This window comes from Symsagittifera roscoffensis, chromosome 1, assembly GCF_963678635.1.
Source record: "Symsagittifera roscoffensis chromosome 1, txSymRosc1.1, whole genome shotgun sequence".
NCBI lineage: Eukaryota > Metazoa > Xenacoelomorpha > Acoela > Convolutidae > Symsagittifera > Symsagittifera roscoffensis.
In genome coordinates, this window is record NC_087062.1 from 27,008,845 (window position 1) to 27,025,865 (window position 17,021).

The window sequence follows — 17,021 nt, forward strand, 5'->3', positions numbered from 1 at the left end:
AATCGATTTAAGTGTATAAAAAATCGATTTAAATCGATTTCGATGGATTTTCCGACTCACTAAAATCCATCCGAATCTCACTTAAATCCATCAGAATCTCACTTAAATCCATTTTAAATCGATCCAAATCAATCTTCATCTTTTATATTTAATCTTCGTACTTTTTTCATACTAAAATCGATTTAAATTTAATCAACGTACTTTTTTCATACTAAAGTCGATGTAAATTTAATCAACGTACTTTTTTCATACTAAAATCGATCCTAATCCATTTTTGTCAGTGCGGGGAAGCCTTGATCATTGAACAGAATGGTCGAATTAGTGTCAAACTATTGAGCTGGTTGGTAGTCTAAATGGAACAGACACGGTTTAAGTTCACCAGTTTCACAATTTTCTCCAAAAATTGTAGTTTGATCAAGGTTACAAAGTAAAATTGTATATTCTAAGGGTGCAATATTGGTCTTTGAGTAAAGCGTAATTTCCTCTTGTGGTTCCGACTGGGACACATCTTTCTTAATATCGAGTTCATATACACGGGATGTCCCATTGTCAATATCTGCCACCCAAAGGTGTCCAGTTAACAACTGGGCTTGTGAATGGACTCCGTCTGATGGCATCCAGACTAGAGAAAAAACGTCCTCTACTTCAGACAAATTTATATAGATCACAGAGATTGGCTTTAATGTTGATGTTGTTGACGTTGTTGGCGTGCTTTTATCTGTTATGTTTGTTTTTATTAATGCTGCTTTTGTTGTTGTTTTTGATTTGGAGCCACTTGCTGTATCTGATGGTGTTGGTGTTGGTGGAAGTGAGACAACTGCCACTCTGTTGGTATTGTGACCACAATAGAGCAGCAATGTTGTCTCGTTCGCCAATATACAACTGCTAGTGGGCAATGCTCCGTCCGCTGCAATATCAAGTGAGACAGTGCGCTGTCGTTGTTTGTTAATAAACACAGTCGCACTTGTCCATTTCCAGTCTGGTGTACTGCGATCAATTACAGCTACTACCACAGTAAGACCTGAAGCACTTACCATCCAGCTAGTGCTTCTTCCGTTTTCAATTCCGTCTGTATCTAGTAGTCCTTTCTTCTCAAGTGTATTCTGATCCAATATCTCCACTCTTTCTACTCAATCACTATTCCTCACTATCCTTCCGTACAACACGTTGTTACTGTCCATTGCTATCATACACAGTTCATCTCCGTTTCCTCTCAGTGCAGTCCAGTCCATCGTCCTTTTTTGTTTAACCAGTCCACTTGATTCAGCTGATCCACACATCTACTCTAATTAAAATCTCATAATCAGTCCATCTAAGACATACCACTTCTTTTGTCTCTGTGTTACAAACCGCCTGCAAACACGGAACCACATCATCTCCCACTGCCTTCTTTTGCACTCCCACTAGAGTCCTTCTCTTTCTCGCAACAACTTCTTTCTTCCCACTAACAGATGAAACACTCTCGCCTCCAACCGCTCCACTTGATACACCAATTTCTTCCCTTCCACCTATTAATGCATCCTGTTCCGATTCATTTGAACTGTGAGCGTCATCTCCAATTGTAGAGGAGCTGCTACCCGCAGAGATGCTTCCACCCCCGCCTCCGACACAGTCACCGAAAATGACCCCCCACTTCGCTTCGAGCGCATCAAACTTGGCCAAAATCTTCGACTTGAAATCTTTCATGTCATTCAAGTGAGCGCGCAAAAATTCCCTCAATTCTTCCGACTTAGTTTCCAGTTCGTTGGCTGATTTGGATTTCATAACGTTAGACTGCTTCTTTTCTGCGACAAATACTTGTCTTAAAACTGAGGTCCAACCACCTTCACATAGTCTGGTCATGCTCTGGCACTCAGTTTTATACTCCGCTAACCTCGTTTGCACTTCTTTTTGGGGTTCCAAAATAACTTTCATTAGAGAAACAGAGTGTTTTGTTTTATCGCGATGCTCTTCCGCCCAGCAGTCTTCGCAGAGAAACTGTCTGCACGTTTCACAGTAGTAACGCCGAGTGAAATTGGGATGATTGAAGCAATAGTTCACCGAGTGAAACTCGGAATGAGAGAAAATTGAGGAGGTTGAAGATGTAGTGGTCGAAGATGAAACGCCAGAGGCGCCCGAATTAGTTGACGCGACTGAAGAAGGTCTTTCTAAAAGACGACTTCATTATATTTTCTTCTATGATTTCGTCAACTCGGCCTTTTAATTTTAATATACTAGTGAAAAATCGTCTAAGTCAATAAAAAATCAGAAAAAGGTCATCTAAATAAAAAATCAGAAAAAGGACAAGTAGTATCAAGAGAGAATGATTACCGGTCAGTCATTTTGACTGCAAAGTCTCAGGGGGCAAAGGCGAGAGCGTATGTTATTTGGAAAATTCTTCCAAAGAATCCAACGCATGGTGTGTGGGGCTCCCCAAGATCTGTGTTTAGTGCATGAGGACGGAAGATAAACTCTTAGCTCAAAAATAAAAACTGCTAATTTTTAATTAAGGACACGGGAACGGTACTCACCTTGTTGGAATGCTTGCACATAAAGCGGTGGAGTTACCACAGAAAACCTGTTCAATGCGGCCACGGGTCTCACCGGCAAATCTCCCACCCTGATTCGATCTTTGAACGTGGCCTTCTGGCTGGGACAGTCCAGCACTGGACATTTCTGCGAAGCCTGTCAATACAATTTTAAATTTCTCAGACTAAAATGTGTTTCAAAACGTTGATAAAGTGTTGAAACACAAGACAAACATTTTCAAAGATGTTACTGAAAACTATGCTTTTTTCTAGATCTCGAGGTTCTGGACATCACATTGGACATATTCAAGCGAAGATAAAACACTCAAGTCAAGTAAAATTCAAATGAGGGAAATATATAATGGTTCGGTAGAATTTAAAGTGAAAGGGCTTTAATATAGTATATCACTCAACCCAGTCCTATGAGTTATTTCGTGGAAAACACACACACACACATTAAGAAAAAACAAAAAAACTAAAACATCCCCGTATACAAATTTTGACCCCGTTTTTCAAAATGGTCGGATTAAAAAGAGAATCCGACAAATCCGACAGTCCTCAGCCTCGCGAAAAGTACACGTAAAGCAGCAACTATGTTGAAGCCAAACCCAGAAAACAAGAAAAACGATCCGAGGGTTTACCAAGCAGCAGGAAACTTGACAAGCAAGTTGAAGACAAACACGTTGAAAAAGTTAAAGGCGTCCGAAAAAAAACCAGTCAAAAAATTTAGAGACAAAACAAACATCAACAAAAAGGTCTTGAAACCAAGTATAATCAAGACCATCGCAAAGCAGACGCATATTCAAACAAGGATAGCCGGTTACTGTGCAAGTAGCACAGAATGTTCCGACACAGTTTTAGAAAAACGCAAAAAGACTTTTTTAAAATTAATGTCATTTTTTCCCGCATGGTGTGATAAAAAGATGGCGTATGCTAGTCATAGTATAAGAGCCATTCGACAAACAGTATTTGAAGAAAAAGGACTAGAAAAAAAATTGAAAAATTTTTTTTTCTCAAAATTTGATAATTTATCAAAACTTTTGCAGAATTTTTCGGAAGTTTTAATTTTATTTACAAAACGGCGCTAGAAATCCAAAAACTACTCTCATTTGAGTATAACTACGTTTTCACGGCTTCTTTTCGGCTTAAAGTAAGCTTAAATAAGCCAATGTAAGCCAAAACGCTCACACCATATTAGTTCCGAAATAGACAAAAACACAAAAATTTCGAACCGTTTTCTTCTCAACACTGAAAATAATTCTGAAAAACTTTAACGTCGTGCCAATTAGGGTTGAAAGAAATTCATTATGATATGTCACTCAACCCATTTTGGTAAATGTTGTGGCACCTGTTTTTGCGTAGAAAACAAAAAGAAAAGACTAAAACACACCCGAAAACAAAGTTCCTCCCCATTTTTCAAATGGTCGTAACAAAAACAAAAACTCCGCTAGCCCCTAGTCACGTGGCATCATCGTTGGCCAATTACTGGTTGCAATCACAGCGCGACCTGGCTTAAACAGTGCACCAGAGCTGCAAAGTCGCCTAAATTACCGAAGGACGATAAACCGTATCAAGGGAGGAATGCACCACAACAAAATGCAGAAAAAAGTGATTGGGCGACGTACAGCGAGTCAGAAGACATAATAAAAACAGAGCTTATTGCCCGTCGGGTCTTTCGTATTTTCACGTACGAGAGGGTCAAATTTAACTTTCTTGAGTGGCGAGGTGGGGGAGTTGATAGAAACTGACTTCATCTTGCCTTCTAGACCTCCGCTACTTATTTTGGCCATGCCAGGGATCGAATGCCTCAATGTTGATTATTTGAAGTGGTAAAATCCGCGACAGTTACCGGCGATTTCCCCTTACAATTGATACAGCCACTAACAATGGTTTTGTAGGAGTCTTTTTGTGGGTCGATGAGTGATCGCCCGGTCTGTCGTCGGTGTCTTCCACTTGAATCAAGAAGACCCAATCTCCCAAAAATGATGGTGGCTGTCTAATGTTATGCCTAATATGTAGATCCGATGTCTTCTGTGGAGGTGGTGACTTCATAGGCGAGTGGGCTTTTCTCTTTAAAATCCCTGAAGGTTTCGATTTTGAGGAGCCTTGAAAAAAAGTTTGACCTGGTCCCAGATTCTAGCAATCTTAATTTTCAAGTTTTAGTACGACATTTTTGTTCGTATGAGGGCTAAGTTTTTTTGAAGGGTTTCCGTGTTTTGGTTCCTTTTCTCTACTTGTCAGTAGTTTGTTTCTTCCTGGCCACCTAATTAAATAATGGGTAGTAACGTAGTTTGTTCAGCGCTAGGGTTCCATGTTTTCGACTGGACTGTGGTCAGAGGTGGAAGCTGATCGGTGGCGGGCTCTAGGTCATCCGTTCTTAGTTCCTCTTGTTTATTATCGGTTGATTTGTGAGCTGACGGGTCTTGCGTGTGTTCGGGGCTGACTCGAGTAGGCGGCCTAATTTTTTTAGGAGAATTAAATCATTAGAGTTGTCATCGGTTATCGTCTCCATAGACATGATCTGAGGGTGATTGGGTAGTCTCAAATTGTTTTTTGGCGTTTAGCATTGTCCGGTTTGTCCCGACTGGATCTGTTGCAAGTCGCTCTCCGTACCAACTGGTAATCTAAGACGCTTCCTCTGTTCCTCTTCCTCTCGCACGAGGATCTCCATTGAACTATTGAATTCAGTGTTTTCTATTGAGTTCCGTCTGGAGATGTCTATTTGTTTGAATCTAGCCTGGAGATTTTGTTTCTTTTGTGTCGTTTTTGAACTTTTGAACCCAACGTTGCTAGCTGGTCTTACAATTCTCCTTGGTCCTTTCGTAGCATAGAAATTCACCGGCTGATTATTTTTTCGCGGGCTCAGCAATTTTTGGTTTGCTATTTTTGTTCAAGGCTAAACCAAATTTGCAAATTGATAAAACTATCTCAATTTTTCTTTTCTAAGCTCTTTATAGTACGGTTCGTCCTTTATGCTAATTTGAACTTTTCTATAGATAAGGGTCTTAACCGTTGGGATACTCAGCAGGGGATTAGGTATCACTATGGCTTCCCCTTCTCTGCGGAGGAGAGACCTTTTCCAGGTGAACACGAACTCTTAGCTACATATTTGGCTGCATTCGCGACATCTTCTTATGAAGAAGAGTCATCGTCTAGGTGTTCATCCTCTATATCATCGGGTGCGTCCCAATCATGTCGTCTGTCCCAGCTCATCATTTTTTTCCCTTTACCTTTACATTATAGAGTTTTAACCAGATAGTGTTTGGTGAATTACAAAAGTGACCTTCGAAAGGAGAGCAATTTAGGGATGTTGAGTTACAGTTCTTAAACGTTTTATGGCTTTCAACAGTGCAAGCTTAGAGAAGATTTCGGTTTTCCTTGTGCCAAAACCATGGGTCTTTTTTGATTGTTCTAATCAAACTCTGAACTAAACTTGTAGCTCTGTGATCTCCCACTGGGCTAAAAACGACGTTTACATTTTGCTTACAAAATTCGCGGACTTCTTTTGAACTAACACTGGCCATTGGTCCGGTCTAATAGTTTTAGATATCCCACATGTAGCGTTATGTTTTTCGTACGAAAACTGATGACCAACTTTGCAGATGTACTAGAAGTTATTTGAGCTGAAGACAACTTAGGAAATCAGTCTACGCAGACGAGCATTTATTTCTTTGTTCTCCAAGTCAAAGGTAACGAGCCGGCAAATTCTAGTTCCATTTCTTGGTTTGGTTGTACGATCGGTGGGAGTTTTCAGAGTTCCCGTTGTTTTGTTAATAGCTTGGGGTTTTTACCAGTACTCGATGCAATTCTCTCCACGAACTTGAATTTCAAGATATTTTTCCGGCCACCAGATGTAGAGTGTCGGCAATTGAGTGGCGAATTGGCCATTGTAGTCCTCAAGCATGCTGGGATAATAAGTCTTCTGTCAAAATAATGTTATCCCCCATTGACATGTAGATTATTAATATAGGGCTTGGAGTGTTTTCCAATCTGTAATTTGTCCTGCTTTTGGCCTTTATCTTTATCTTTAGTACTTTTTAGAACAAGATCTTGTTTTGTAAGTAGAGCCATGAGTTTGAAGTGAAAGGTTTTGGGCCAACAGAATGGAAAAATAGCACCGGTTTGATCTTCAGAAAAGACCCCTCGTGAAACTTGTACTGGGTACAGAAGAAAAGGATTTATTTACACGTGGATTTTCTTGATCAATCGGGTCTGTTCGATCGTATTTGGTCTGACAATTCTTTAATAGTTTTGAAATTTATAGAGAAGTTAGTTGTTTGACAGGATGGATATCAGCTTTCCTTTATCATCAAGAGTTTTTTTGAACATCTAAAACCAGTCTTTGATCTCCAAACTTTGTACTCCATCAGTCTTCCCCAATATCAACCCGTACAACACGTTGTTACTGTCAATTGCTATCATCACCAGTTCACCTCCGTTTCCGCTCAGTGCAGTCCAGTCCATCGTTCTTTTTAGTTTAACCACACCGCTTGATTCATCTGACCCACAAGCTTCTCCTCATGAGTGCATCGAAGACATAACAATTTTTTTTGTCTCAATTATACGCCTGTCCAAAAAAAAATTATTATCACCCATCGCCTTTCTTTGCACTCCCACTAGAGTCCTTCTCTTTTTCGCAACAACTTCTTTCTTCCCACTAACAGAGGAAGAATCTTCCCCACCACTCGCCCCTCCAACCGCTACACTTGATACACCAAGTCACTCCATTCCACCCTCTTATGCACCCTATCCGTTTCATTTGAACTGTGAGCCTCAAAAAATTCTTTTTCTAGATCTCGCTGTTCTGGACATCACAGTGGACATATTCAAGCAACGATAAACACTCAGGTGAAGAAAAATTCAACTGAGGGGAAAATATAATGGTTCTGTGAAATTCAAAATGAAAGGACGTTAATATGATATATCACTCAACCAAGTCTGTGTATTTTTGGTGCCTTATTTTGTGAAAAACATACAAAAAAAACGAAAAAAATAAAATCATCCCGAATACAATTTTTGACCCCATTTTTCAAATGGTCGGATTAACAAAAAAATCCGTTATATTAGAAAATGCTCAACCTCGCGAAAAAAACACGTACAGCAGCACTAAGTTGAAGCCAAAACCAGAAAACAGGAAAAGTGATCCCAGGCTTTACGAAGCAGCAGAAAACTAGACAAGCAAAATGAAGACAAACACGCTGAAAAGTTGAAGGCATCGGAAATATACCCAGCCAAAAAAGCTTGGGGACAAAACGAACATCAAAAAAAAAATCTTGAGACTAATCATAATCGGAGACCGTCGCACAACAGACACATATCCAAACAAGGATAGTCGGTTACAGTTCAAGTAGCACAGAATGTTCCCGCACAGTTTTAGAAAAATACAAAAAACATTTTTAAAACTTTTTTCGTTTTTCCGCATGGTGTGAAAAAATATTAATTGCAATTCATAGTAAAAAAACCATTCGGAATACAATTTTTGAAAAAAAATGATCAGAAAAAAAATTAAATTTTTTTTTTTTTATTTTGAAAAAGTTTTCAAAATTTTTTGCAGAAATTTTTTGGAAGTTCGAAATTTTGTTTACAAAATGGCGTTAAAAAACTCCAAAAACTACTTTTATTTGGGTACAACAAAGTTTTTACGGCTTAAAGTATGCTCAAATGAGCTATTGTATGCCAAAACGTTCACACCATATCAGTTCGAAATAAGTCAAAAACTTCAAACCATTTTTTTCTCAACACTGAAAACATTTTTGAAATTTTGTAATGTCGTTCGAATCACGATCAAAAGGGCTTTAAGTTGATATGTCACTCAACCCATTCCAATAATTGTTGTGACAGCTGATTTTGCGTGGAAAACGACAACAAGAAAACTAAAACACACCCGATTACAAAGTTCCTCCACATTTTTCAAATGGTCGTAACAAAAACAAAAACTCCGCTAGCCCCTGGTCACGTGGCAAACATAATTGGCAACCTACTGGGTGCGATCATAGCGCAAATTGGCTTAGACAATGCACCAGAGCTGCAAGTTTGCCTAAATGACCTAAGGACAATAAGCCGTATCAATGGAGGAATGGACCACTGCAGTCTACAGAAAAAAAAGACTGTGGGATGTACAGCATGTAAGAAGGCATGAAAAACAAAACTTAAGCACTTTTGTTTTGTCACCACGCTGAACACAAGAACAGTAGAAGAAGACGAACAAGAGAAAGAAGCAGAGAAGAACAATTAAATGCGAGTTCTCTGTTAAAAAATAAATGTTCAAACCCAAGCCAAGCTGCTCAAGAAGCACAACAATATCTGCGCGTTAGTGTAGAAGAGCCACAAGAAAAACCCAATTTTGCAAACCTCCCTCAATCGATTGCCAACTTGTCCCGTAAAATTTAAAACTGTCATGGAGGCTCATAAAAATGGATACACGTGTAAGTTGTTAGTATTCCACCAGATCAGAACGTAACATAACAGAACAGAGAAGAACAGAGGAAAAAATTAACAAGAAAACGAAAGGAGACAAAAAAGCACGAAATTGGTAATCGAAGATCAAATATCTAAGCATAAACTCATCTAAAAAACATCAGCCGGGGAGATTCTATATGTTTATTGAACTTATTCATTAGAAAACTAATCAAAGTTTACATAGTAAATTGTTAAAAATGAGGTCACTCCAAGTAAGATTTTTAGGTAAACAATGATTGAAGAAGTTACCGAACTTAGGATTAGCTTATGACTATATACAGTTACGGGTTCTCTATTAGTGATAGTAAAAGACTTTTAATACTTAGACTGAATTAGGATACAATAAGATGAAAAGATCTAAGCCAGTTAAAATTAAATCTCATTTATGAAGTTGAACTGAAATTGGTTATTTAAAACAGATCATTTAACATAAATCAGAAATCAGAAAAACCGATGCGCTTTTGCCAGGTACTTTTAATTGCAAAACTAAGTATGAACAGCACTAGTGGTTAAATGTGCACATTCCACATTCCCCATGAAAAAGTAACGAAGCGCACCGATGCTTAAAAACTAAAGATATGCATATGCTTTTCACCCAAGACAGGCGGTCAAGAAATAGCACTGAAAAGGAGGTTCACTTACGTGAAACTCAACAAAACAAAATTATGACTGCCTAACTAAGAGAGTTAAAGCAGATGTAGGATAACAAAATGATAATACTCATTTCTGGTAAACAAAACAATTTTAAGAATCTAAAGAATTCAGAGCTTTGATGAAAATCATAACAAAAAAGAACTTAAGACCGAGGACTGAAATTCCGGTTAAAACGAACAACACCAGGGTTTTATAAAGCCTTTACCAGGGAAGTGAAATCTTGGAGTTTTAGGAGGCGTCTCATTTCGTTGCTCTCAATTCCGTCCAATGTCTAACTGCTTCTAAAGTCAATGATGGGCCCAAGAGGTCCATAACTTCGATGATTGAGGTTGTGTGCAACCAGTCTGAGATTCATAGGTTGGAGGTTCGCTGGGAGTACTCGTCGGGTCGTATTGGTTTGCTCCGAATCTCGGGTCAAATTTAATTTTATTGCAAGACGAGGCAGGGTAATTGAAAAAAACTCAGTTCATCTTGCCTCATAGATTTTCGTTACTTAATTTGTTCATGCAGAGGGTCGAATGGCTGAATGATGATTATTTTGGAGTGGTAAGATCCGCGACAATTACCAGTGGATGTTCCACTTTAATTGTTTGAGCCACTAACAAGGATTTGGTAGGAGCCCTAATGCAGGTCGATGAGTGATCGCCCGGCCTGTCCTCGGAGTCTGCTACTAGACTCAAGAAGACTCAATCTCCCAACAATGATGGTGGCAGTCTGGTCCGGATTTTTCTACTGTATTGCCCAATGTGTAGATCCGATGTCTTCTGGCGAAGTGGTGACTTCATAGGCGAAGAGGCTTTTCTCTTGGCCATCCCTGTAGGTTTCGATTTTGAAAAGCCTTGAATAAAAGTTGGACCGGGTCTCAGTTTCTCGAAATCTTTTTATATGAAAGTTTACTTCGATATTTTTGTTCCTTCAGGGGCTTATACTTTTTTGCTGGATTTCGTCGTTTTGGTTCGTTTTCTCTCTTTGGCGGTCGTCTGTTTCTTCCTGGCCATCTAATAAAGTAATGGATGGTGACATAGGTTTTTCAGCGCTGGAGTGTACGGTTTTTGGCTTGACTGTAAGCAGAGGTGAAGCCTGATCGGTGGCGGGCTCTAAGTCCACCTTTCTTAGTTTGCCTTGTTTGATATCCGTTGATTTGTGAGCTGAAGGGTCTTGTGTGCGTTTGGGGTTTACTCGAGTAGGCGGCTTAAGGTCTTTTAGTAAAAATAACTCACTAGAGTCGCCATCGGTTATGGCCTCCATAGACATGTTCAAAGGTGATTGTGTAGTCTCAACTTTTTCCTGCGTTTGGCTTTGTGCGGGTTGTCCCGACGGGATCTGTTCCAAGTCGCTTCCCGTACCAATTGGAAGTCTAAGACACTTCCTCTGATCCTCTTCCTTTCGCAAGAGGGTCTCCATTGAACTATTCAAAAGTTTGGCGATGTATAGTTGTTCAAATTTGGCCTGGAGATTTCGTTGACTCTGTGTCGCTTTGCAACTCTTGAACCCAAAGTCTCTAGCTGGCTTCACCAATCTCCTTGATTCTTTCGTAGATTAGATTTTTATCACCTGATTTTTTTGAGGCTCTCTTTTTTGCTTATCTTTCTTCCTTTATTTATATATAAAAGAATTTTATTCCAATCTAGATTTTCGAGATTGGAAGTTTCACAACTTCACAAGGTTATGGCAGATAGTTTTTGGTGATCTGTCAAAGTGGGCTTCGAGAGGAGAGCAGTTTAGGGATTGTTGAATTACAGTTCGAAAATATTTTACGATTTTCAACACTGCTAGTTTAGAGAAGGTTTCGGTTTTTCTGGTGCCATAACCGTGAGTTGTTCTTTGATTGTTGTAATCATTATCTCAACTAAGCCTGTAGCTCTGTGATCTTCCACTGTGCTAAATACGAAGTTTAATTTTTGTTCTTGGCAAAATTGTGGACAGCCTTCGAAAAAAAACCCAGACCCCTGGTCCGTTCTAATAGTTCTAGGTATCCCCTGTAACGTTATGTTTTTCCTTGAAAAATTGATGACTGACTTTGCAGATGTACTATATGTTATTTGAGCTGAAAATAATTTAGGAAATCGTCCTACGCAGACTAGTATATTTTTTGTTAATCTCCAAGTCAGAGTTAATGAGCTGACGAATTCTAATTTTGTTTCTTGTTTTGGTTCTACAACCGGTGGGATCTTGTTTTGTTAATGACTTTAGGTTTTATCTGTTTAAAGCGCTCGGTGCAGTTCTTTCCATGAATGTGGCTTTCACTATAAAATTTTCGGACCCCAGGTGTAGAGTGTCTCCAGGCTCTTCATGGCAAGTTAGCCAGGGTGAGCTTCAAGAAGTGTATGTAGCATCATAGACCTCAACCATGCCGGGATAATAAGTGCAATCAAAAAATGCATTCCCTATCGACATGTAGATTATTAAGATAGGGCTTATAGTATTTTCCCATCTGTAATATGTCCTGTTTTCGATCTTTATATATAGCTCTATTTTTTTAAGAACAAGATCTTATTTTGTAAATATAGCCACGATTTTCGAGTCAAAGTTTTAAAGCCAAGAGAATGAGAAATTTAAATGCTAAAACGTTTTTGGACTTTTATCATAAGCACCGGTTTGATATTAAAAAAAGCCCCTAGGGAAACTTGTACTAGGTACAGTAGAAGGAGAATGATTAAGTGAATTTTCTTAATCAGAATGGGTCTGTTCGATTGAATCTATTATGTCTGATCGTTCTATCAAAACCTTAAAATTGTTAGAGAAGTTAACCATTTGACAGGATGGAGATCAGTCTTCTGCACGTGAACGAAAATTTAGTACTCAGAAATTTTAGAATGAGCGAACAAAATTTACGACAATTTTGTAGCGTTCTCAGTTTGTTTCTCACATTCAATTGCTTGCAGGGTGAGCTTATTATCCGATTGAAATATCACGTTGCATTATTGTGAGTCAAGTGGCTCTGGTTGCTGAGAGAGTTTGCCTCTTATTTGAGAACGAAAATGAAATGTCAAGGCATCAAATTTCAAAGCCGAGAAGGAAATAATATAGTTTACTGAGCCGATAACAATTGTTTCATTGTCATACGAAATGGGCACGGAATCGACCGATGGGTGTCTAGTTAAGTATTCTACGAATCCCATTTCTTTACCAGTGAGATGTTCAACGGTTAAATTGTAAGGTAGAAGTTTATCTGCCCAACAGGTAAGGCATGATTGGACCACCTTCGTGTACTTATCATCCTTTATGGCTCCGTTAAATGTTTTGTGATCTGTAATGACTCAAAGCTGTTGACCCAAAATTTTTGTTTTGATATGTTCTAGTGCCAAAATGAAGCCAAAAATTCGAGGTTGTTAGTGCTTTAATTGATTTTAGCTATATCTTGAAAATTACCTGCAATTGCTACCATTTTCCAAAATCCTTTTTGGTCTTGCTCGAGGAATGCGCCCAAGTTTAAATGAGATGCTTCGTCTTTTACTCTTGTTATAAATTAAACGTCGAAATGGTGATTTGTGACTGTGTTATTGTTTTTGTTCTTGTTTTTCTCGAACGCCAAGAGATGCACGTCTGACCAGTTAAACTGTTTGTCTTTTTTTGCTTTATTTCTCCGTGGATAGGGATGCTAGGTTTGGGATAAGTTTACAAAATTGATCAACCAAACCCATTACAGATCTTCTATCTTTGATACATTTTGGGTCTCTTAGGTTCTGCATTGCATCGTATTTATAAAACAGAAGGGTTTTTCCTTTTGCGTTGATTTTGAATCCCACCCACTCTTTGTTATGGGTTAGAAATTTAAATTTTCCCACATTATGGCTAGTGCTTCGACATCTAGAGTTTTTAACGCATCAAAAACCAATTTGCATTTATGATTAGTGCTATCAACAATAACGATTAAATTTTGTCTAAATAACAATGTATGTTTGGTAATTTTTCAGTCAAATGGTCCAATATGCTTTGGAACTGATTCGGCGTGACACCTAGGCCGTAAAATCTCGTTTTAAATCAATAAGAGCCCATCGCGCGTCCTCCCTTGTGTTTAGTTTACATTGATTTCTCGCTTTTCTTGACAATAGTATTTGGCTATATCCATACTTGAAATCTATAGATGAAAACCAAATCTTGTTTCCATCATGGCCACTAATTGTTCAGGCGACATTTTTAATTAATTCGAAGAATTCAGGCATTTGATAAATTTTTCGGAGTGTTTGTTTATTCAGTAGCTTTGAAAGCAAAGCTAATTTATTTGACCCGTCCATTTTTGCTGTTATGACGGTAGGGGATAAAAAGTAAATTTCCGAACATCTAGAGAATTTTTCTGTATGCCCGTCGACAAGTAACTGGTTGATGCAAGGTTTTACTCTAAAGTGTAAAAATATAGTTATACGATTGCCTTTTACTTGAATCGCCTTTTACTTGTATCGGTTTTAGTGGTTCGGTGAAATAGGTATTCACACGGTGAAACAGGTATTGAAATAGGAAGCTTTTCGATCTACCTTGTCTTGGTGGAAGGTCAATAATTATGCTAGTTATGTACAATTTAAAACCTCGCCGTTGTGGTGTGTCACAGATTGGAATGGAATGGATAGCAGACACGAATTTGATTTGTTTTACTTCCTTCCGACGGGATTTTCCTCCGGCAGTGCCCGTGCGTAGAGCTGTGTGGGCGGCTCCCGCTTTTGGAAATCTTTTTTCCGCAGGTTTGGTAGAACATCGTTGCCAAGCAAGTTTCTTTCCGCCCCTTCAGTGATAACTAAAGATTGTTTTTCTTTGCGACCCATCTTTTGATTGTATCCATTTTACGACTTTTCCGATAATATTTATTGTGCTCCCGATTCGTTGATATGTCTGTTTCGTAGTTTCATCAACTGCTTCATTTCTCATGAATCCATCCCTTATCTTGATTTCGTAAAGTAAATCCTTTTTTTGTAAGTAATAATGGGCTGGCTGAATCCATTTGGATTGCGGTAGAGAATGGATTAAAGTTTCAATTGACACCATTACTGTCTTCTTTAGCTCGTATTCTTTGTGAGTAAATACTGTTCTTATTCCCCGTACAATCCTATCCTTTAGAGCGTTCACTTCGTTGCCGGTATCTTTTGTTAAAACTAGAAAATCCTCCAACTCTACTTCAAACTCAGAGATGTCTTGTGGGCTATCACGGTGGGTTCCTTGTTCGAGTAGTTTCGAGTTTTGCTTAATAGCATTGGCTTGTGCCCTGTATGTACTTCTGCAACGTTTTGCAAAATCGCCTTTACGGCCGCAAAATTCAAAATTTTGATTGGCAAAATGTAAAGTGCTTCTTTTTATACTGTTGACCTTTTTTTTCTACTGTTAATACTTTTTACAATATTTCAGGTTGGTTTCTTCTCTTACAAAATGTGACTCTTGTACAGAATTTTCTACAGGTTGTTTTATATACTGCTGTTGTGTGTATTTTTTGCCTTTTTCGTGCACTAGTACATAAGTTTATACGTTCTGGGGGTTAGATACACAACTTTTTTGAATTTCCACCTTTCTCTTGTTAGTAAAAAAAATTGCCCTAACTGGTTCTGTCTCTAGCTCAACTAGTTTACACTTTTTTGCCAGCTTTGACAAGAGTTCATGACGTTTTATTTACTGACTCGTGATCTTTCTTACTTTCAACAAAAAAATTTGCATATTTCGTAAGTTGGGTACGTTATTATCGTAATTTATGTCAAGGATACTTTTTCCAGGATTTTTGCGCGCGAAGCATTTTAGGCCTTCCTTTCCGAGTGCCAAGTATAATTGTGATTTTAGCTTCTTATCGATGTCTCCGATTTGTAAGCCGTTGAATTTTGCGTTGTCTTCGGCTCTCTTCTTTCGCAATTCTTTGTTGTAAGCCTGTAACGCTGGCTTACTTCTTTCTTCTTTTTCTGCCCGACGGGTTGTGTCGTCGGATGTTTTCCGATGTTTCTAGATTTGGGAAAGTTAATTCGGACTTAAATGGTAGATTTATCACATCTTTGACACCCACGACATCTTTAGCGATGATTGATTGTTGGAATTTTTTTGCCCATTTTTCCCAATCCGGGTGATTTTCGCTGGATGCGTTGCTCCAAAATAACTCCAGACCTTGCAGGTTTGATTAGTTTGACCGAGCCATGTTAAAAAACGAGGTTACTTCAGATACGATTTTTAGGAAAACACTGATAAAAGAGGTTACTTAAGCTAGGACTACTTTAAGACTATATACAGGTACAAGTTCTCTACTAGTGATCATAGTAGACTTTTAAGCTAAGACTAGATCAAAAGACCATAAAATGAAAAGGGTCTAAATTAGTTAAAAATTCAAAACTCAGTTAAGCAGTTGAATTGAAATTGGTGATTTAAAACAGAACAACGAACATAAATCAGATATCCAAAAGCCGATGCGCTTTTGGCAGGTACTCTTATTAGTGAAACTAAGCATAAACAGTAGAGATTAAATGTGCACATTTCACAGAAGTATATATGAAAATTGTAGTTTATAATCATGCACCTTGACGCCACCGTCTTAGTTGACCTGGATAGCCATCTGCAGAAACATATTCAGGGAAAAGAGACCAACAATCATGAATGTCTAAATACAGTTTTTTATACTGAGTTGTTTTACCAGCATACTCGAGAAAGTATCTTGCGGACTGGTTGGCAACGACTGATATTCATAATTGACGTAAACTTTATATTTTTGTTATGCGACAACAGAGTCATTCCACGCGTTCCGAAAATGGCTGACTCGAAACACTCACAAGCTCTATTTTTTTAGAAAATTCAAAATTTGCGCCAAAATGCTTATATGTCAAAAAATTTATCGTCGATAAAACAAAAGAAAAAAGAGGGAATTGTAACGCTTACCTGTGTTGCAGTCTCCAGCTCAGACGCGCATCGCACGCAGATACAGTGACCACAGGGCAGCTCCTTCGCAGTTTCATCTGTGAAGCCTTCGCCGCATCTTCGGCATTTGAGTGACGGCGCAGTACGGTGGAACGATGGACGGGAAGTTGCCATAATTGTCGTTTAATTGTCAAAATGTTTGCAGATTTTGGCTAAGACTCGTAATGAACCAGTTGACGAAAATGAACTAAAATTACTAATTTGATTATTGTACGTTTTTTTCCTTTTGATGAAAAGGATAGTCCGTATTCTCCGTTTTTATAAAAACTGGAAAGTCAAAATGACAAAGATGAGATAACTCCACAATAGTCAAACAGATCACACTTATCTCAATTATTTGTTTTGTTCCGACCGCCAAAAATGGCGAAAAACCATGGCGCACCAAGTATTAGAAAAATAACTTCGGATGGTTTCTTCTGAGCTTATCAACCTTTTTTCAGTCATGAATCGAACTAAAATTGAAAATTCCAAATTTATTCAAGTGTCGAGAAAATATTTTTTCAAATGGTTGTTTTTAGACAAACT

The 17,021-nt window shown here is 38.4% G+C and overlaps 1 protein-coding gene across 1 annotated transcript; it reads right to left on the reverse strand.

Moving 5' to 3' along the window:
* Positions 1–247: 247 nt before the first annotated feature.
* LOC134854791 (tripartite motif-containing protein 2-like) lies at positions 248–16,610 on the reverse strand. The gene is made up of 3 exons (XM_063871178.1): positions 16,458–16,610; positions 2,511–2,664; positions 248–2,147 (listed from the first exon to the last, which is right to left on the reverse strand). The coding sequence occupies exons 1-3, from the start codon at positions 16,608–16,610 to the stop codon at positions 1,264–1,266; spliced, it is 1,191 nt and encodes a 396-aa protein (XP_063727248.1). The 3' UTR covers positions 248–1,263.
* Positions 16,611–17,021: the final 411 nt, after the last annotated feature.

Coding starts and splice junctions, on each gene's coding strand:
- LOC134854791 (XM_063871178.1), bottom strand. CDS start 16,610: ATGGCAACTTCCCGTCCATCGTTCCACCGTACTGCGCCGTCACTCAAA. Junction 2,665..16,457: donor AGCTGGAGACTGCAACACAG/GTAAGCGTTACA, acceptor TTGTATTGACAG/GCTTCGCAGAAATGTCCAGT. Junction 2,148..2,510: donor TGTGCAAGCATTCCAACAAG/GTGAGTACCGTT, acceptor GTCGTCTTTTAG/AAAGACCTTCTTCAGTCGCG.